Genomic DNA, 21,148 nt, shown 5'->3' on the forward strand with positions numbered 1-21,148 from the left:
TTCATTTTTCTTTTAAATATCATTATTTATTATAAAAGTTAAAAATGAGAAGTACTTTTGCAGTTCCAAATGGGAAAGTAACATAAACACACACACATACTATTTTTGTTATAAGATAAATACTTTTAATACTCATTAAGTACTAAAAATTTAATATATTCATTTTTTTCGCACTCTAATAATGTTCAATGACCATAATAACTATTATTGTAATCACTTATTACTAATTGATATTTTTTTCGGTTACTCATTTTAGTTTAAAACATTAAATTACTTTTAATTTACTTTAATTAATTAAATGTTATACCTTTTTTGAATATAAAAAAATATAAATAAATTTAATTAAGTGGGATAGTATTCTTATGTTTTTGTTTAAATTTATAGTAATATTTAAATTTATTCTATTTTTTAATTAGTTTATTGAAAATTATGCATTTGATTATTCAAGTGTTTATAATCAAATATTATAAACTATAAATTAAGTATATATTTATATTTATGAATCTACTTTACAATTATTTTATGATAGAAGCTGTAGATTTTAATTTATTCTAATGTATAAACCTTAAAAGATAAAAATAATTAATTTCATTAATGAATGATTAAAGCGCAAGTTGACAAAATGTGTTGGCCATCGTAATGGATTTTGTTAATTTTAATTCGATGATAAATCATTACATACAAAACATGATTGTGAGTAAAGACGGTCTATCAACCTATTTATTGCCAAGAATATTTTATTGTATATGTTTTTTTCTATTATTGTAAATAATTTATTTCACTTAAAATAATACGACAGATTGAATTGGTTTTTGTTTAAAACATATCTTTTTTTATATTATTAATACACATTTAAGTCATTTAGCTATATTATAAATTAAAATTCATTGTAGAACGATGTCAATTTTATATGAAGTATAACGCATAAATATTGTAATACATTTTGTATAGAATGTTTATTGTTCTAAAAGGTGACAATAAACACAAAAAAAAAAAAAAATTAATAAACTAAATATTTATAAAATTAATAATACCTACATTCATCTTCTTGCTCAGATTCTAATATAAATAATTATATTATATATTTTCGTTTTTTTTTTTTTTAGATTAAATTGTTTTTCATTATCAAACAATTTCCATGCATTTTGAAACCGTCGCTTTACTTTAATATGGGACATAATAAATAGCCAGTACCTACTTGGTACCTACTATATATTATACAACAGTGTTTTGGCTTCAAAGTTTTTTCTTTTTTTTTCCAGGTTGTGATGACGTAATTTGGAAAACACATAAAAAATGTCATTATAATTGCAACCAGGCCATGGCCAACACCCGATAAGTCGGTGCACATACTCAGATTAAGTACCCACCTACATAGACTGTGGAAAAAAATTTCCACAAAAGCACATATTATTACTCTCTCTTGAATGCAATGAACAAGCATACTCACTGGGCGTAAAATTAACTACAACATTACAGTAGAATTAATTTATTTTTTAATAATGTATTGCCCATTTTATCACAGTATACTTAATGTATATCTACACCATTTGTTTTTTTTTTACAGTTTATCTAAAGATACTTAAGTATACTTACTTATATCTTTAAGCATGGTTGCGCGAACATTAAAATACAAATAGGTATACAAATTATTATTCAATTTTTAATAATAGATTGCGTTACCTATAGCCATAGTATAGGCGCGTGTTTAGTTGCTTAGCCTTTACTTTCCTAGTGTAAAAAAAAAAAAAAAAAACGAATTAACAGTGATATACTTAGCTCTTATGTAATTCATCAGTTCATATCTAACTATTAATATTATCGTACTTCTTAAATAGTTTATCATGGTGCTCATATTGAAAACGATTGTTATGATGCTTACCAAAGCGATTAATGCATTTATATTATCAACAATCTAAGTATTTTGTGTATAATCCAATGTACCGAAAGAATATATAAATACTTGTACATTGCATATTACTTTAATAAAACACATTTTTAGGTAAACGATGTAGAATTCTGTAATATTTGGTATTTTAAACGTTAATATTTTAAAATGCTATTCACAAAATATTGTACCACTGTTGCCTATACATTACGCCGTGTTACCTGTTTATTTAATTTTTTTTTTTTTTAATTCAATTTTATATTCTATAGGATTTTTTAGATACTAGGTGAGTAAAAACCTCATCTAATTTAACTTAAATCAGCTTTAAATAACGGCATAATATCGCAATTATATTACGCCGATAATTTATGACAAACAATATTATGAGCTAGATTTTTAAACATTTTTGGAAAATTATATCATGTCTCTCATATAATACTTTTAAATAAATAGTGTAAATTTTACATTCAATAACGATATGTTGTTAAGATTATCTATTAAGTGTTGATTACACTTAAAACAATACTTTTTTGTGTTACATAATATTCATCATTTTTTGAAATTCCGTGGTTGTTTTTGTCAAACAATAATATGAAAACCAAAAAATTATCTTGCAATAATAATATTCACAAAATATAATTTTTTCAATAAAAGTTAGGGCATGAAACTTTTAAAGCATTATATGTATAAATTTTTCGCCAAGAACTCAAAAATTGCTTTTTTTATAACCAAACTGTATAGGATGTATTACATTTTAAGTATTTAATTCAAGTAAAATAGTGATATATTTTTTTTTTTAATAAAAAATTAAAATCTCAAAACATATAACTTGATATTTATATATAAGTATAGGTATTTTATTTAAACTGATCAAAACATATAAGCTTAATATAAATTTAATACAAAAAATAACAATAAAGTTTTATACAAATCTATTACGTTAAGTTGTTAAGTAAATTTAATTTAATTTGATTTATGATTTTCAAATTTTTATTGCAGAAATAGAAAAATAAATGTATAAACGATGCAATTTAATAGTTTACACAACATATAAAGGTAATCTATTTAGACATGTTTGTGAATTTATTATGATAAATCTAACGTCTTAGATTTATAGGAGTAGCAATGAAATTGAAAAATCATTTATTATTAAAATTATTTTTATTTTTTAGAGTGATTGAAGGCATTTTAAATAAAGATTTTCAAAAAAAAAAAAAAAATATATTAAAGCGTAGTAAGTCTAATATAATGCTCTGTACCGAATCACAATGGAGTTTTTTATTTTACACAAAATGAGCGCATGGAAACGTGTCAAGTTGGTGACGAAGATAAGTGGACCGGTATAATATGTTACTTTTTGTATTATATTATGAACTATTCATTTTTAACTCATCCCGACACACACTGAATAGATTATTTCACTTTACAATTTTAATTACTCGTATACAATATTATCTATATTTGACCTAAATATAGCTATACTTCAAACTCAAATTTAAAACAACTGTTTACTTCGCTTGCTGTACATAAAAGATAGTAAAAAGTTTTGTATTGTGTTCATCTACTGACAATGTAACTTTCTAGATGTTGATAAATTCAAAGGATTGAGTGAATTTTAATTAACATGGGAATACAATAATTAATGCGTTATATTATACTATTAGCATTAAATAATTAGTTTCAATAAAGTAATTTTACTTAGTAGAAGGATAATGTGTTGGATATTAAAAATAAATCGTGTGTTTTATTGTTTTTTCTTTTTTAAATAATTAAGTCTTTCATTAAACACAAAGATATGTTGAAACGAATTCATTAAGTTTGAAGTACGCTCAAAATCTCAAAAGGTAATATATAATTAATTTAATGCTTAACAAATTATACACTTATTAGGTATAGATTAACATTAACTATGAGACGTAATAGCAAAACAGTTTCAAACATCAACAGTTTTAAGCTCGTAAAGTATAAAATACGTACTTGACATATAATTTTAACCTTATAAGATTAATCACCGAAACATATTTTTGTCTTTTGCAGACTAATCAGTAAAAATCGAACAATCTCGACAAAATAGTTTATAATTGTATTCACTTTACCCTTGTACTTAAATATTGCTTTCTTAGCCTTCATCAAAATTGAGCTTTCTTTTATCTTTTAATAGCTCTTTAGTCCCTGGATGCTCTTGGCATACTCATTTTTATCTCTTTTCATATTTCCTCCTACAACACAAGCAATCTACTTTTATTTTAATTGTACCACCTTCTATGAACTAAATCATAGTTTGCACAGAATGTTATGTTAACTTAACTGAGCTAATTAGAAATAAAATATTGTTTTATTTTTATTTTTATCATGATATAACGTTATTTATGAAAATATTTTTTTAAATATTTATTCATTCAAATACTTTATAATGGTTCAAAATCTTTATTGTCATAATAAATAGCAACATTTATTAGTAAGTTAAATCAATAAAATATTTGAACATTATATTATAGCATAATTATTTTAACAACTTATACATGAAGATTAAATCTGATTTAATAATTGCTCATATTATATAATTAATATAATATTGTATTAATTATTTTATAAAGTAAATTATGAAGAAAAATTACTATTGACAATAAACTAATGAAAATCACTTAATTTTGACTATTTAAAATTTTTAACCAGGTATTTATTTATACTTTTATCCTTTTAATAGTAAACATACAGTAAAAATACATTCCTACGGATATTAGTTATAACCTACTATAGTTATTTATAAAGTTATATCCTTATCACAAGTTACCCCGAATAAATATAATTAGTTCATGATAGTGTTTACACTCATCAACACATTTTAATCACATTCATTTTTGAAAATTATTTTTAAATTTTTCTCTATACGTACAATATGATGTTAGAATAAACATGTAATACCTAAATTATTGTTTATATTTTATCGACTATTCTCTTGTCTATTATTGGTTGTTAACAATTTTGTAATTTCTTTGAATTTGTCTTTTATGATTTTATAATTAAAAAATATTATGTATAGTATAAAATATTAATTATATAGAAATTAGGTTGGTACCTTACAGTTTTTGTTAAACTTTTAACATTCCATTTAAAACTTATTTCAATTTTTATATATATTAAACAGAATTGAGAAATTAACATAGAATAAATGATTACATAAAACCACTGCGTCAAAAAATAGAAAAAAAATGTGTGTATGCAACTAACTTATGATGTTTATATGAATAATTTGTTTGCGCGAAAGCTCTGAGATGTCTCGGATTTATATCTAGAATTACTAAGAAATTTAAAAATTAACTGTGTTTAAAAATGTTATTTACTTCTTTAGTCAGACCTATATTAAAGTACTGTTCAAACATTTAGAATCTTTCTCAAACATATTTTTTCGAAGCGATCGAGCGAGTCCAAAGAAGATTTTTACGTATTATTGCTTAAAAGCGTAATGTATATTTCAGCATTAATTCACCCGAGTTAGTATATCCTTTTTCAATTCTGACTTTTCTTAACTTAGATTATCTTGATAATAAACGTAGGTAAATTGATATTTATTTTTTGTCCAAAATAGTAAATGGGTTAATATTATGTCTTGAACTATTACAATAATTTAACTTTTAAGTTAATCAATATCAACAACGTATACTTACGTATTAAATTTCATTTTTTCGTACATACCATAGTTACAATAATCCCCTTAATCGAATAGCCAGAGAATGTAATGCCATAAAAACTTTGATTTGTTTAATATTAAAGATTTATATCCATAAAATCCTTGTTTTTTTTTTTAGCTTATGTTCATTAATATTTTATAGTATAATTAAATTGTTAAATATAATCTAAGTTTTTATTTAGTTTTATTAATTTAATTGGCTATAGCATTTTTATTTAGTATTTTTTGTATTACCTTAAAAATATTTATTGCAATGTATAAATGTCGTGAAAAATTATATTAATTTACTGTACTGGAGCCTTTCATGGTTGCTTATTCAAATAAATAAATAATATTTTTGAGTTCATAATTTTTCACAAGAGATTGACCAAAAAAATAAGCTTATTGTATAAATAAGTTTTTATACTTACTATAAAATACAAAAGTCCCATAAAAAATATTAACGTAACAAAGGTTCAATTTTTTTGTAAGTTTTCTCTATTGCTAACTCTATATAATTGCAATATTATGAAAAATATGTTTCCAAAGGAATATATTTATTTACAAAAAAATGTTTTTGATAGTATTAAATTACGATATACTAGTAGTATGCACACATAAATATATATTAATGATATGATAATGAAGATTTAAAATGTTTTAATCTACAAAATCAAATGTTGTATTCTGCTATTTAAATATTTTATATACCTATTAGACCAGCATACGATTTTTTTTTTTTTTTTTTTTTGATTTCAATACAATAGTTATAGGAAATAGAATACTAAAATATTAGTAAAGTACCTCCTTATGAATATTAATTTCTGATTGCTTACGAGCTACTTTATCCGGATAAGTGTACTTATATAAATTATTTAATAACATTTCAGTCATTGTTAAAGTTTTTTTCTTATTATTTCTAATAACTTAAATTTTTTGACTACATATTATTTTAAAATTAAAAAACAATAATCAATTAATCTTTAAAAATAGAAAAAATTATTTCGATAAACTAAAGAAAACTATCGAAAAAGATAAGATATTTTTAAAACATTTTACTTGCAAATCTACCAAGTGCAAAATGTATTTCTTAATATATATGTATATACAATTTAATAAATATTTATTAATATTACATTATTACACTATGTCAAAATTTAAAATATGGTAAAAAAAAAACTACGTTCTAATTTAAAATAAACACTATATTTATTTTGTATTTATAACTATATTACGTAATGAATAATTTATTTTTATCATTTTTTTTTTTTTTTTAACTAAGCTTTGGTAACTAGGCTTTTGATCGGTGTTAAAATTTACGAAACAAATATCAACTATTAAGAAATAAATAATACATAATATTAACATACATTTGTATAACATTATGTTAGTTAGTATGTTAAGAATTAATGTTTTACAAATTTTAATACTGTGAAAAAAAAGAAATTATTTTTATAACTTTAACCTTATAAGATTCCAATTAACTTTCTACCATGCGCGCGGGGTAAAAATTTTCTGAATTATTTATTTTTTTTTTTACTTACATACTGTTTTGTGTCAATGAATGCAAATATGTATTTTAGAATATTTTATTTTAATATTATACATAATAATTAATACGTTTGAGTAGTTTTTGTCAAGTTTTACTATAATATAATATATTTTAAAATATAATAGTTTTCCATATAATTATGGACATTATTTTTATTGTTTGTAGATATTATTATTTATTTTTTTAAATACTAATTTTGTTGATTATTGTTTGCTTAATGTACAGGAACTTGTTTGTCAAAAAATTGTTTATTTTATATTGTACATTTTTACACTAAAATTTTATATAATAAGGTACCTATTTAAACAAAATAGTAATATGAATTGAAATTAAAAAAAACTTTTCTACAAAGTATTTTATGTACAGAAAATTAAACATATAATATGTAAGTTATGTATTTTAGTTAAGCTAAGAACTTAACTAGCATTAAACTGATATCCATAAAACTTTTTAGTCTATTGACAATGCGTTTAATTATATTTTTCTCAGTCACTACTCACTATGCAACAATTGTCAACAAAGTAATACTTGAAGTATACTTATTGTTCTTTTACCCTTATTTCTGAAAACGACCTCAAACGATTTTTTCTGACGAATTTTCAATTTATGGAACTTTAATTACAGTAAAAAAAAAACTTTTAAGGGTTGACTTTGAAGGAATTTAAATAATTTATTCGTAAAAACTAATTGTGTGCTATTTGATGTATAATATTTATTAATACAATACCTATTTTAAAATTATTTAATATAATTTTTTTACTGAAGGATATCAGCTGTGGTCAAAAATTCGTTTTCATAAAATTTACAAGAATATTATGTATTCAAATAATTAAAAATCAAAGTTTTATAACTTCATACATTATATTTAGTTCTAAAATCCAAACTAATTTCATAGTGCATTTTTTTTTAAAAATATTTTTAACCATTAACATATTATTTGACTAAAAATGTACAATATTGTATTAAGATATGAAATATATTTTTTAAGTTTCATAAATAAGAAGAAGTATATGGTCTATTTTTTTTCTTGACACTGAGCTTTATAATTGTACATTTTCATGCATTATTTCGACTTATTATCTATAGTTAAATAACACATGTATTAGTTTTGTTTATTTTAGAAAAAAATATAATTTTAATATGTCCATAATGTGATTAAAAAAAAAAAAAAAAACTTATGCAAGACTCTGAATTACCTATAATTTTTATAAGTAAACTTAATCTTATGTCAAAAATTGAATACAATTCTGGATATCGATGAACAAATTTACTTTATTCTTTTAGGACTTAACAAAAACAAAGCTGATTATATTCTGAGCATAGCGCAGATAATTGAAAATAATAAATGAGATGATGTCCAATCAGCAGTCTTGTTAAAAAATCGACTCTTAGATGTATTGTCTGTTCAGAAATCAATGTGATGACAATGTCATTCTCATAAAAAATTAATTCCACTGATATATTAATTGAAAAAGTTTTAGTTTATGATAAACTTTATAACTATTAAAAAAAGCTCAAGGTTAACACATTTCTCTATTTTAATACACTAAGTTTACTTATATATATTGTTTCAATCACGTTTCGTATTAACATTATGACACATCATATACCTAGTCATATTTTTAAATTTTTGAGAGTCGTAGGGGATTGTACATTATTTGGTTCTTAATGTTCTTACATAGTTGATAAAATTAAATTTTTATAAGTTGGCTTACTTCAGGTTGTATTTGTATGTTAAAGGTAGTGTTCAAATACAATAATATGATACAAAATTAAATTTTTTAATGTAAAATTAGAATTTTAATATTTATATAATGTTTGTAGTTATATTACGAAAAAAAATAATAATAATAAAAAGAAGACAAAGAAGAAGAAAAAAAAATGGATTTAAACTTTTGATTTTCTAGATTTTTTATAAATGCTTCGAAATATTTGACATTAATACACCATCCAGCCAAGAAGCTACATATTATGTGTAAATTATTACATTTATGTAAACTAAAAAGTTAAATAGTATCATTATACTACCAAGTTATTTTTTATTATTTTACTGATGATAATTATTTGATGATTGTTTAAATAGATATTTATTTCAATAAATAGCATATAAAGTGATGTATCAAGTTGGATTTTTTAAAGTTACACTAAGATCACTAATCTAATACTGATCATATTTTTCCTGCAATTATTATCAAAGATTCATAAACTTCAAATTTATCTCATTTTTTTTTTTATATACAAAAAATATGGGTGTATTATATATTAATCATTTTATTGATTTTATTAATTTAATTTGCAAGACATCGATTGGTACATGAAATAGTTATTTTAAAAACAGTATGGGATGTGTATTTTAATTAAGTATCTATTTATTTCAAAATCAATATCTATTTTATCAAATTCATATTATTGTTGAAAAACAATAATTTTCATATTTTTATATTTATTCATTTGATGGAATATATAAACAAACAAGGAAATACTCGTATTATGTATTATCAATTCAGTGCTGGAAATAGATAATTAATAATTTATTTAGATAAAGATAATTAAACCAATTTTTATCTAAATAAAGATAAAAATTAATACATTTTTATTTAGTTAAATATCAGATAATTTTATTAATTTTGCAAATACTCAATGATATAGGTACAAGTTCTAGGTAAAAAATATATATATCATTTAAAACATATTAAAATATAAATATAAAATAAAATAGTTTATTCATTAGAACATATGAAAAGTCATTTTCCGATTTAACAATACAAAAACGCTTAAATTTAAAAAAATAAAAAACCATTACTTTTTGAATAAATTTCATTAAAAGATATTAAGTCAATCTCTGAGTTAATAAAATAGAAATAATTTATATTTGAAAAAAAATAACGTTTTTAATTTTAATTTTTTTTTTTTAGCCCATAAAAATAAATTATCTAGATAAATACTCATAGATAATTATAATTTTATCTAGATGAAAATAAAAATAAATAAGTTGAGAATTATCTAAATAAGATAAAAGATAAATCAATTCTATCTTTATAATTTATATAGATATTTCCCAACACTGATTATCATTATTTCAATTAAAAACAAATTGCAATTAAAAAATTGATTTCAAAAAAAAAAAAAAATAATATTTTATTCAAAGATTAGGTTAACAATGTTTAATTATTTTATTAGTATTTAATGGTACCATGTTTTAGAAAATATTATTACCAGATATTTTCAATTTGGTAGCTGTTCTACATCCTATACTTGTAAAATACACATATACATGTACATGTAGTATATGTATATAGAAAATAAATATATAATTGCTATACAAATTATAATTAAAATATGAGTATATTATACTTATTATACAGCCATTTCTAAACAAAATTTATTTATTTATTTTTGGCTTTCCTACACTTTTTATCCTAAAATGGTTAAGCCATTGTAGACACATTATAATTATTATATTATATAAAGATTTTAAGACATTAGATAACAAACAATTTGCATGAACCATATTAAATTGGCTTCAAGTTACTTTTAAAATTATAAATTTAGATTAATGATTATTTATTGTGTATTGATAATATTATCGTATAGTTTATAATATACATTTAAGCATTGAATTAAAACATAAACTAATTTTTTTACAATTAATGTAGTATTTAGTTTTTATTACTTATATCAATTGTAATGTTTACTGTCATCAAAGAAATTTGCTTGATAAAGTCAATTTTTGTTTATACTTTAAGATCTTTTCCAAGATATTTTCTTGATAAAGTTGTTTATGGTAAGTATTCGCATATGTATTATAGTTTATAAAGGGTTTTCGATAGCGTATACAATATTGATGTGGTTAAAGTTTCAGTTTTTTTATGCATAGAACTTTGATAAGACAAATAGTTTCCCTATTTTTTATTTAAACCTGTATTCAAAGGATCAAAAGTAAAGAAAATTCAGTATTTTTCTTAACCTTTCTATAAAAGCAGCTAGATAACTAGAACATTTATGACATAATATTCAAAAAAAATTTCTAAACTACATGGATTTTATCTTTTAAGCTATCTATATCATATTTATTCAATTCGTAATGCAATACGTCAGTTATACTGATTTTCAAGTTTTATGCGATGTTTATCATAAACATTAGTTCCACTAATTAATTTAAGTAAAAATGATTCATTATATCTCTTAAGTTTTTTAATTTCTGTAAGTTTTTTTTTTTTTTTTTTGTTTGCTATGATTTGTCATTTTAAATCAAATTGAATATATTTCTACAGTGACTTACTTGATGATGAATTATATTTGAAACTTCTTATACAACAGAGAGAGTTTTTTTAGATTTTTTAATTTATAGTACATATAATACTCAATTATAATCTTGAGAAAGTCTGTCATAATAGTTCTAACTGATAAATATATTTTTTTTTATTTACTCACGTTTAACGCAATGAAAATATTTACTTAAAATTATTTTGGAACTTTTGTATGGACACCGCCCACATAGTATGATTGTTATAATTTAAACTTCCAGTTATACAAAACTTTTTGACCTTTTTATATGATGGACAAATAAAAATAAATTTCCACTGTAAAATAAGTTAAAATAATAGAAAAAAATAAATTTAGTAATTCTAGCGGGTTACCCGTCGCAGGTTTACCCACAAATTTTAGTAGGTGCATAATAAAAATAATAATTTATGACAACAGTTTTATTACAAAACTTCTGTATAGGCTAAATTTTGATGTTTTTCATTTAGTGGGTGCCAAAATTACTAAACTTTTGGGCATACTCTGGAGAATGCCACATCCAATTGTCTATGAGAAAAAGAGCCTAAAAATGTGAACTAGGGTTTCATGGCTTTTAAGCGCTTACTCATCGATAAATAAAAGTATACAACTTACACATAAAATTTTGTTTTTTGCCGATTTTAACCCTTTAAAATCAAAATTTTGAAAAACCCTTTCTTAGTGCGCGGCGAAATGATAATATTAATTTACCCTCAAAATTTCAAATCGATAGCTCTAATAGGTTTGGCTTTACGTTGATTTTGAATCAGTCATTCAGGACATTTTCGTTTATATAAATAATATATATAAAATATATATACAGATATTATCATATAATTTAATGTTTTTAGTTCTATTTACGTTCTTATTGTTACTAAGATGATCAAGATATTTAAAAGCTAGAAGTTATTAAAATTTTTTTTTAACTTTTGAGTGTTTTTGAATTGTTAGAAAATTTGAGAATTGACCTATAAGTTGTTGTCTGTATTCGATTTCCAATTTACATTAAAACGCTAATAGAAAATTTTTAATATTTTTTAGTGCGCGGTTTTTAAGTTTCTTTTTGATTTTATTGGTAGTCAATTACTTAAAAGCCTATAAAATCAAAAGATGATATTTTGAAATGTGATGATTATTAATAACTATACGTTCATTTGTGCTTGTTTAATATTTTTTCTCTTCCGTGAAAGACAATTGTCTTGTATCGAAGAAGTGACTCGGTAAGAAATCAGGGTTTTATTGTTTCATAAATCGAAAATATGAAAAGGTATAATCAATTATAATATATTGTGTTTTGTTGCGTATTCATATTACGTTTCAAAATATTATTTTCATTATTTCAATTACCGTTAAAGTGTATATTGTTTTTAAGCCGATGATGATAATAATAATAATAATAATAATAATAAATAATAATAAAATAGTTTAATATTATTATATCTGCGGTTATTATTAATAGGTATTTTTACAGAATTTTATTAGATCATAAATATCCGAGCAGGTAAATGCATTTTAAATAGAGTATTTTAGGATAAATAACGGATTTCTCGACAATCAGAGTTGTTAGATATTAACGAGAGTCATAAAGCTGTAGCGGGAGTGATTGAAATACTTAAAATAATCAACAGTTCATTTTACTCTTATTCGTACGGGGAATTTGATCTCTTCGTAATTAGAAAATGAATCTTTCGAATATCAACCAATATTAGTCCAGCATAACATATTTTAAATTGTATTTAATTAACGACGTACCTAGCTAGATTGTACGCTACATCGTGTTCTTGTTTTCCACAATGATTATTATGTTCTTACATTTTTTTTCTAGTCTGTATGTTCTACTAAACAATTACTCAAAAATACCGATCGATTTGAGTGATATCTCTATGCGTGTCATCATAAGTATCAAACTTATATATTGACATTTCCACCGACATGAAATCGCGTGTTCTTTTATTTTTAACAAAACATCGTTAAGTATTCAACAGTTTTGTAAGGTCGTATTCATCATCCACGTATTATATTCGTTTATAGCTATTGTTATGTTATATAATACTGCTTTTAAATTTATCCAACAACAATATTATTAAACTAATTTTAAACACTCGTCATGAGTAAAATACACAAACGCTGAAAATAAATAAGCTGTCGATTTCATTGAAATACATAATATAATCGTATCGTGATGATTAAGAGCTCGGAAGCTATAGAACTGCATATTGTTCTGTATGCTCTCAATTTACATCAGAATAATCTGTACAAAGGAGAGTTAAAAAAATTGCAATTTTTTGAATTTTAGCTAATAAAAAGTGCATATTTCATTGATTTTATACGCATATCATTAATATTTCACGTTTTTCTAAAATAATTGATTTTTTTCTTTCTTAACCCTTAACCTGTATATTTCAATTAATGTTGAATATAAATTTCAAAATTTTCAACAAACGTATTTATCGTAATTTCAAAAATACTGAAGAATATTTTCAATTATACTTTTAGCTCAGTAAGATGTCAAAATGTCAATCAGTTTAAGATTTTTTTCAATTAAGTATAAACAGTTTTTATGTACATATATTATTATTTTATTGATTTATTTACAATATTTGATGTATTTTTTTATTTTTTTTATTTTTTTTTTTTTGGAATTCAGAATACTTATTTGCATATTTGACATTATTTTAATGCATATTTCGCAATTTTTTCGTGCACGTTTCCATGCACATTTTGTCTCTTTCAGCTCCTACAACTTCCGAGCCCTGGTGTGATGATACTATAAATACTCTCAATAAATAAGCGTCCTGGTGCCTTGTTCGGAAATTTTTTTTTATAAAATCAACGGATACGTACTACCACACATCGTCCTTAAAACAGCGTCTCCGTTGGATCGCGCACCGCGGCGTCTCTCGGACCACGTGACGCGCACGCGCCGTCCGAACTTTGGCGCCGTCCACGCCATCGAGAGCTTTACACGTGGACGCGGCGCGTCGACCAGTCGTACCGCTACGTCCACCACCGTCGGAACTTGACTTCCGCGTCCGTCAGTCGTCTCTCGCTAAAATCGTCTTCGTCGTCTTTGTCGTCGTCGTCGTCGTCGTCGCCACACACCGCCCCCACATAGCTGTCGTCTTTTTCCTTTCCCACCCGAAAACCAAATTTTCCTTCGATATTGGTACGTACGGTCACTACTCTTTACACATTACTCGTATACGAATACCTAGAATAGGTATATATATATATATATATATTATATTATATTATTTGTTTTGTTATCCGAACGTAACCGGACCTCGCCAAGGAGGAGACTCGTGTGGAGCTCCAGTAAAAAAAAGGGAACATTATTACGTGTTCTGTATGATATTTATATAATATAGGTAATATATGAATTGTAAAAAATACGACTTAATTCCACTGTCGTTTATAATATTTATACGTCTTTTATGCGTAAATATTCTCGCAATTTTTTTTTTCCATCAATTTCACTGCGCGTGTCAATATTTTCGTATTACATTATTTCGAGAATGTAATACATCGGCCAAGGTATTTCGTACGCTTAGGCGGTGGTTATTGAGCTCGCTCGCAAAGTGGTTGCGTCATGGTGAGTTTACTTTTACTGTTATAGGTTTACCGCGGGTAATATTATGTATTACCGTAGGTTGGGCATATCGCAGGGGGGCGCTTTCCTACCCATTTAGTACACTTTATTTTTACTTTACTGTTTTCGGTTTGCTAGAAGTTTTTGCTCGTGATAGTAAAACAATATCAAAGAACTAACAGTGTATTAAACGTTTTATTGTTGTTGTTCGTTATACAATATCCTCGGTTACTACATCCATGGAAGTGCTAAAGGGTCATTGTCTATTTGATTTGAATAGTTATGCGAATAATAACAACATTGGTTTCGACGTAAAATTATATTTTTCCGTATTATTTGAGTCAATATTATGTTTTATAATATTATGCAGTCATGTATCAACAAGAAGAAATTTGCTTGAGCATTTTTGAATTATGATATCAAAGAGAAGTTAATCTGTGCTGTTTAAATTTATTATTGTTTTAGTCTATTAAAATTAAATTACCATTTATAGATTACTGTATAGAGTATATATTCAATAAATTGAAATTTTGTGTGGATATGAATAATATAATATATGTGTAATATATTCTTTATACTTCACTCGTATAAAAAACTATAGACTGTACTTTAGATTATTTTAAAAATGTAAACTGTTAACATTGTTTGTTAAAAAAGCGTAAATAAATCCTTAGGTAATTGATGATTTTTTTTTTTTTTTTAATATTTCATTAGTATAAAATCGTTTAATTTAAGTATGGGAACTTGACTTTTAAAATTAAAAATATATAATTTATTTGATTTATTAAATTTTGATTTATCTTTCAATATAATTTCAAATATTATTAAAATCCTGAACTTAATTTATCATAATTATATGAACTGTGTTAAAAATTTAAAATAAAAATTAATAAATGAAATAAAAATATTAGGATTAATAGATAAATAGTAGATTAATCAAGAATTAAAATTTGGTTTTCTTCTTTTATCTATTTTGTTCCTTAATAATTAAATAAAAGTAAATACACGTATAATTTATGTATGTAATATAATATGTTTACTGTGTTTAAACGATCTATTATAGTATAAACATAAGTATTCCTTATAAAATTAATATAGGTATAATTATATGTAACTTTTATGATATCTAAAGCCATAGGATTATTGTTTTCCGGCCATTGTAGAGATGGTTCTAAACCAGTCCCTATTTAAAAAACAAAAATTGTAACTATATTAAAGCATATTAAAAAAATATATAGCACTAAAATAAATATGATTTATTTATACCATTAAAATAAAAAAATATATTAATTAGAAAAAGAATTAACGACAAAGACAATATTACAAAGAGATGCTATGTATTTTATATAATAAAATAATAAATATTTCATTTATGAGTTTTATGTTGTGTATTTTATTTAACTTGTTTTGATTCATTATATTTCTATCATGTGTCTACAATAAAAATTTTTTTTTTTACATCTGCATATAGTGATGTTGACTATCGTCAAATATTATAATATTGACCCCATATGGAATTAACAATAATTTACTCTCATTCAAATTACAAACTGCCTCTGTAAATATTATATGACGTATTAAACTATTAAATATAAATATTAAAGTAATATATTATAAATAAAATTTGTTTATGCATTGTAATAAACAATTTGAACTTATAATTTATCATATTATAGTGTAGTAGTTGAAATGTTATTGATTTTAATGTTTATAAGAAGTTAAAATATTCAAGTTTTATTTAAAATGTAACAAAATAAAATAACGTATTTTATAAATATGTTGTTTTTTTTTTTATTATTTGAATGCTTTATGATATACATCTATAACTTAATAAGTATTTTCCATGAAAACTAAATAATATACAGTTCATAATTTAATAGAATTATTAAAAATGTAAAAGACAAAATACTCACATACAACAGAATGTAAATTAAATTTCACTTAAATAATACCTCGATTTCTGAAAATATTTCATATAGTATAGGGGCATTTATCAAATTTTTTTTAGAAGTTTTATATTAAGATTAATAATAATGTTATCTATGTTTTACAAAAAAATGTACATAGCGTTTTTTTATGGAACTGGAAAAAAATTGTTAATATAATTAAAATACAATATATTTGCATCATAAATAAAATTCAATGTACATTGAATTAAGAATCAGGAAAGAAAATTATTATGATATTAATATACAATCACATAATAAAAGATATAAAACTAGTTTTGTACGATAAAATGTTTCTAAAAAAATAATATTTATAAATTAATAGAATCAATGAAGCAAATTATATGTTAAAATTAAACTCCAAATGTTCTAAAAAACAAATGTTTTTTTTTTTTAATTTTCATTGTTTTAAGGGGAAACATTTTATCCATTTAAAAATTATTGAGTTATAGCATTATTATAATATAATTAAAATACGTTACTCTAAAGCTTTTTAATATCATTATTCAAAATAATTTAAAAAAAAAAAATGTTTTAAATAGGTATATTTTCATATTTGAATATTAATTAATGCAGAGTATAATATTGATAATTTAATTTTTACGCTTATTTGCACACACTAAAACAATGTTTTCATTATAGATTATAAATGTATATACTTGGTTAAAAATTATAGTAATAAACATATTAAAAAAAGATTTTTCAGTATGGTTGTATTTGTTACACGAGTAAAATATTTTTCTGAAACAAAATTGATAAGACTAGGTCAAAAAAATCTTTTGGTTCTATATAAGTATCTAAAGTGTTTAATCGAATGAATCAATAGGTGTTTAGATTAAAAAATGCGATGTTTTGATTTTAAAATTTCAAATTATGAAGATTATTAAAATGAATAAAAATAATCATAATATTTTGAGATGGCAGAAAAATGAAAAAAAAATAATAGTGATCTAATTAAATTGCCAATAAATAACGCAGTTGTAATCATAATAATATATAACTGAAATATAATAAAAAAAAAATAATAAAAAATGTTTATTATTTATTATGATCGATAAATAGGCGGACCCAATAAATATTGTGGAAGAAATGCCGACACGAAAAAATTAGAAAAACCGAGTCAAAATTCTTTTGTCAGTGCACGCACTGTCCTGAGTTTACTTAAGTTGATTGTCGTGGTTAAAAATGTTTTATTAAAATATATATACGTATATACTATAATATAAGTTAACAATTTATTTGATAATGCAAAAATTTTAAAATATATTTAACTAGCGTTAAGTTGTATCTATAAAAATATGATAAACTAGTCATATATTTTAATAAAATATACTCTAATACTTGTACTTTTTGGTAATATTACGGGAAATAATTTATTCAACGATCAAAGGAATAATTAGAATATATACGTATTAATCACAGCTCTAACAACTTAAAGGTGTAATCGCTATTATATTAATAGACATTTTTGATATCTGGTTATCTGGTGTAAAAATAACTATTTAATACTATACATAAGCAAGGACAACAGAAATACAATATTTTCATATTTTTGTCCTAATGAAAAATAACTATTTTTAGTAGACTTAACTCCAAATAATTTCTTAATATAGTAAATATTGTATTCTATTGTATTTCTCATACTAGTACCTTAATAAATCATTTAGATTTTCAGTGAAAGTTTCAGTTTATATCTTTTAACTCTTGTGAGAATTTGCAAAAATGTGTTTACATGTTATTATGTGAATATAGTTTTTTAATATAATATATTATATATATATATATTATTACATTATACATGCAAATCATCAAAAATAATATATTATTATAAAAACGCATAAAACTATTTTATCGTAATCATAATATTGGAACATGTTTTGATTTTATAAGTGCGTAGTCATAATATATGTAACATTTTTTTTTTATATAATATTATAAAAAGTGATTTAAATTATATTTCGTGGAAAATTAATAATTTTTTTTCTTTATACATTTATGTTATTTTAGTTGAATTTTCGGATTACGAGGAATCTAAAATGATGTCTATGAATGATTGTCGGTGTTAGTGAACATCCTCGGTTCTGTATAATTGTTCTTCGTGTATTCGTGTATATTGTACAAATTCGATGGGAAACGCAGGAACAACCAGAAGGGGATCAATATTCTCCAAACAAGACTCTACGGGTGACGATGGCTCAACACGACACAACAAACGGCTTTCGAGCAGGCAAAATACTTTCCTGGAAGAAGAATTTCCGCCAGAACCACCAGCTACTCCTCCGCCAGAACCGCTGACTATGCGGCAAAAAGAGTTGCTTACTGAAATGTGGAAATTGTTAGAGGAGGACATTGCAAAAGTTGGTGTCATCACATTCGTAAGGTATACTATACAAATATTAAAATTTATTTTAGATATTAAGCATGGGATATCATTGTAAATACTATTTTCTAAAAAATCTACGTGCATATTTTATATATGACGTTATTACTTGGTAATATTTTTAAAAATTTACATCGATCTTTTAATTTTAAGCTTGCAAATTACGATTATTCAATTCGGAATAATATTTTTATCGAACAAGTAGAATATTTTATATATTGATATTTAAATATAAACAAGTTCGTAAATACGACTTATTTAAAAAATTGGTTCACTATTATTTGTATAAATTATAAATATACATTAAAATGAATAGATGTTTAAAATTAACACGCAAATAGAATATTAAATTATATTATAAACAATATAATATAACTCATACAATTACTGTTTTACATAAATAATCTTTAGTTTTGATTACTCACACATTAATTTTCTAATTCAGATTATATCGCGAAATTATTATTCTTCAATGAGTGTTATTTAGAAAATATATAAGAACTTTAAGTAAATCATGTAATTTTATTTTAATATATTATGAATTAATTAAAGGAAAACTAGTTCTAGGAATTATTCGAGCATTAAGGAATAGTATAAAATTTAATTAATTAAATATTGCAAAATATAATATTCCTAGATTTTATTTGAAATATTATTAACTGCAATATGAAAAATATATTTTAAACTATTTTAAGTAGACACATTACAAATATTATTTTATGCAATGCACATAACTATGCATAGATTTTGATTAAAAATGTAATAATTAAAATAGTTATTGGATTAATAAAGTGTTTTTAATAATTTGAAAATGTGTACGGAAAATCTGCTTTGAACTGTATGTATTTGTATAAGTATTATCATGTTATAATGTTGTACACATAATATAATCCAGGTTGAAATTACATTAAAATATTTCGTTTATTTGATTAATTTAATACATTTTATGCCTCGCTATATTCGTTAACTATTTATTTATTTTTTTAATTATTATTATAGAAAAGTCCTATATATAATTTACAATAAGCTTAATTTTTGTTAGTTTTTAAATTTTTAAATGAAGTCTTCAATAAAGAGCCCCTCATTAATAACATTTTCATCTGTAAAATTTCACAATAACATGTGTAAGTAACAAAATCTTGGTGATTTAGGAGTGATAAGTAAAAGTCACAATAATATAAAATAGACGGGTGGTATTTTCTTCTATCGTTTGCACATAGAGATTGAAATGAAAGATATAGTCTTGAACTTTTTGGCAGAATCCAAAATATTTTAATAATATTCATCAACTTATAGATTTGATAAAGAGTTTGTAAATATTTAGTTTGTATCTATAATAATATCGGCAAGCTTTCATGATAATTTGGTATTCGTTAACATAAAATATAAATTAAAAATGTAGAATATTTAATATTTTTTTTAAACTTATAGGTGTTTAACAATTCTATATTTCTTATGACTATCATAAAATATAAAAAACTAATATTGGTTGAAATTTAAGAGAGCCTTTTTACTGTATTTGATTTATTACAGTGTTTATACTTAATTTTTAGTACCTATTAATTAAACGGAACAGGTTCTGATATATTTAATTTCAAAAGTATAATTATTGAATCATTTGGATGTACTCCATTTATTTTATTTATTTACGAACTACTTGATTTTTATTATATTTTATTAATTATAATTGAAATTATTTTTTATTTTATTCTGTATTCTAATATTTTTAAATGTATAAATCATTAGGAAGATTATGTAATACAATCGTGTTGAAATTCAATTCTTATACAATATCTAAATTTGGACTTGAAATTCAATATTATAAATAAATCATATTAC

The 21,148-nt window shown here is 22.7% G+C and overlaps 1 protein-coding gene across 1 annotated transcript in view; it reads left to right on the forward strand.

Annotated features, from left to right (window-relative positions):
• The first annotated feature begins 14,382 nt into the window (after positions 1–14,382).
• The window catches only part of LOC112597952 (neuroglobin-1-like), a 90,663-nt gene continuing 83,897 nt past the window's right edge, over positions 14,383–21,148 (forward strand). The window contains exons 1-2 of the mRNA XM_025344215.1: positions 14,383–14,560; positions 18,937–19,309. Of these exons, the coding sequence (XP_025200000.1) occupies positions 19,056–19,309 (254 nt within the window). The 5' untranslated portion in view covers positions 14,383–14,560; positions 18,937–19,055. The remainder of the gene's footprint in view (positions 14,561–18,936; positions 19,310–21,148) is intronic.

The sequence above is a fragment of the Melanaphis sacchari genome, unplaced genomic scaffold (genome assembly GCF_002803265.2).
Source record: "Melanaphis sacchari strain LSU unplaced genomic scaffold, SCAv2.0 Contig44_pilon_pilon, whole genome shotgun sequence".
Lineage (NCBI taxonomy): Eukaryota > Metazoa > Arthropoda > Insecta > Hemiptera > Aphididae > Melanaphis > Melanaphis sacchari.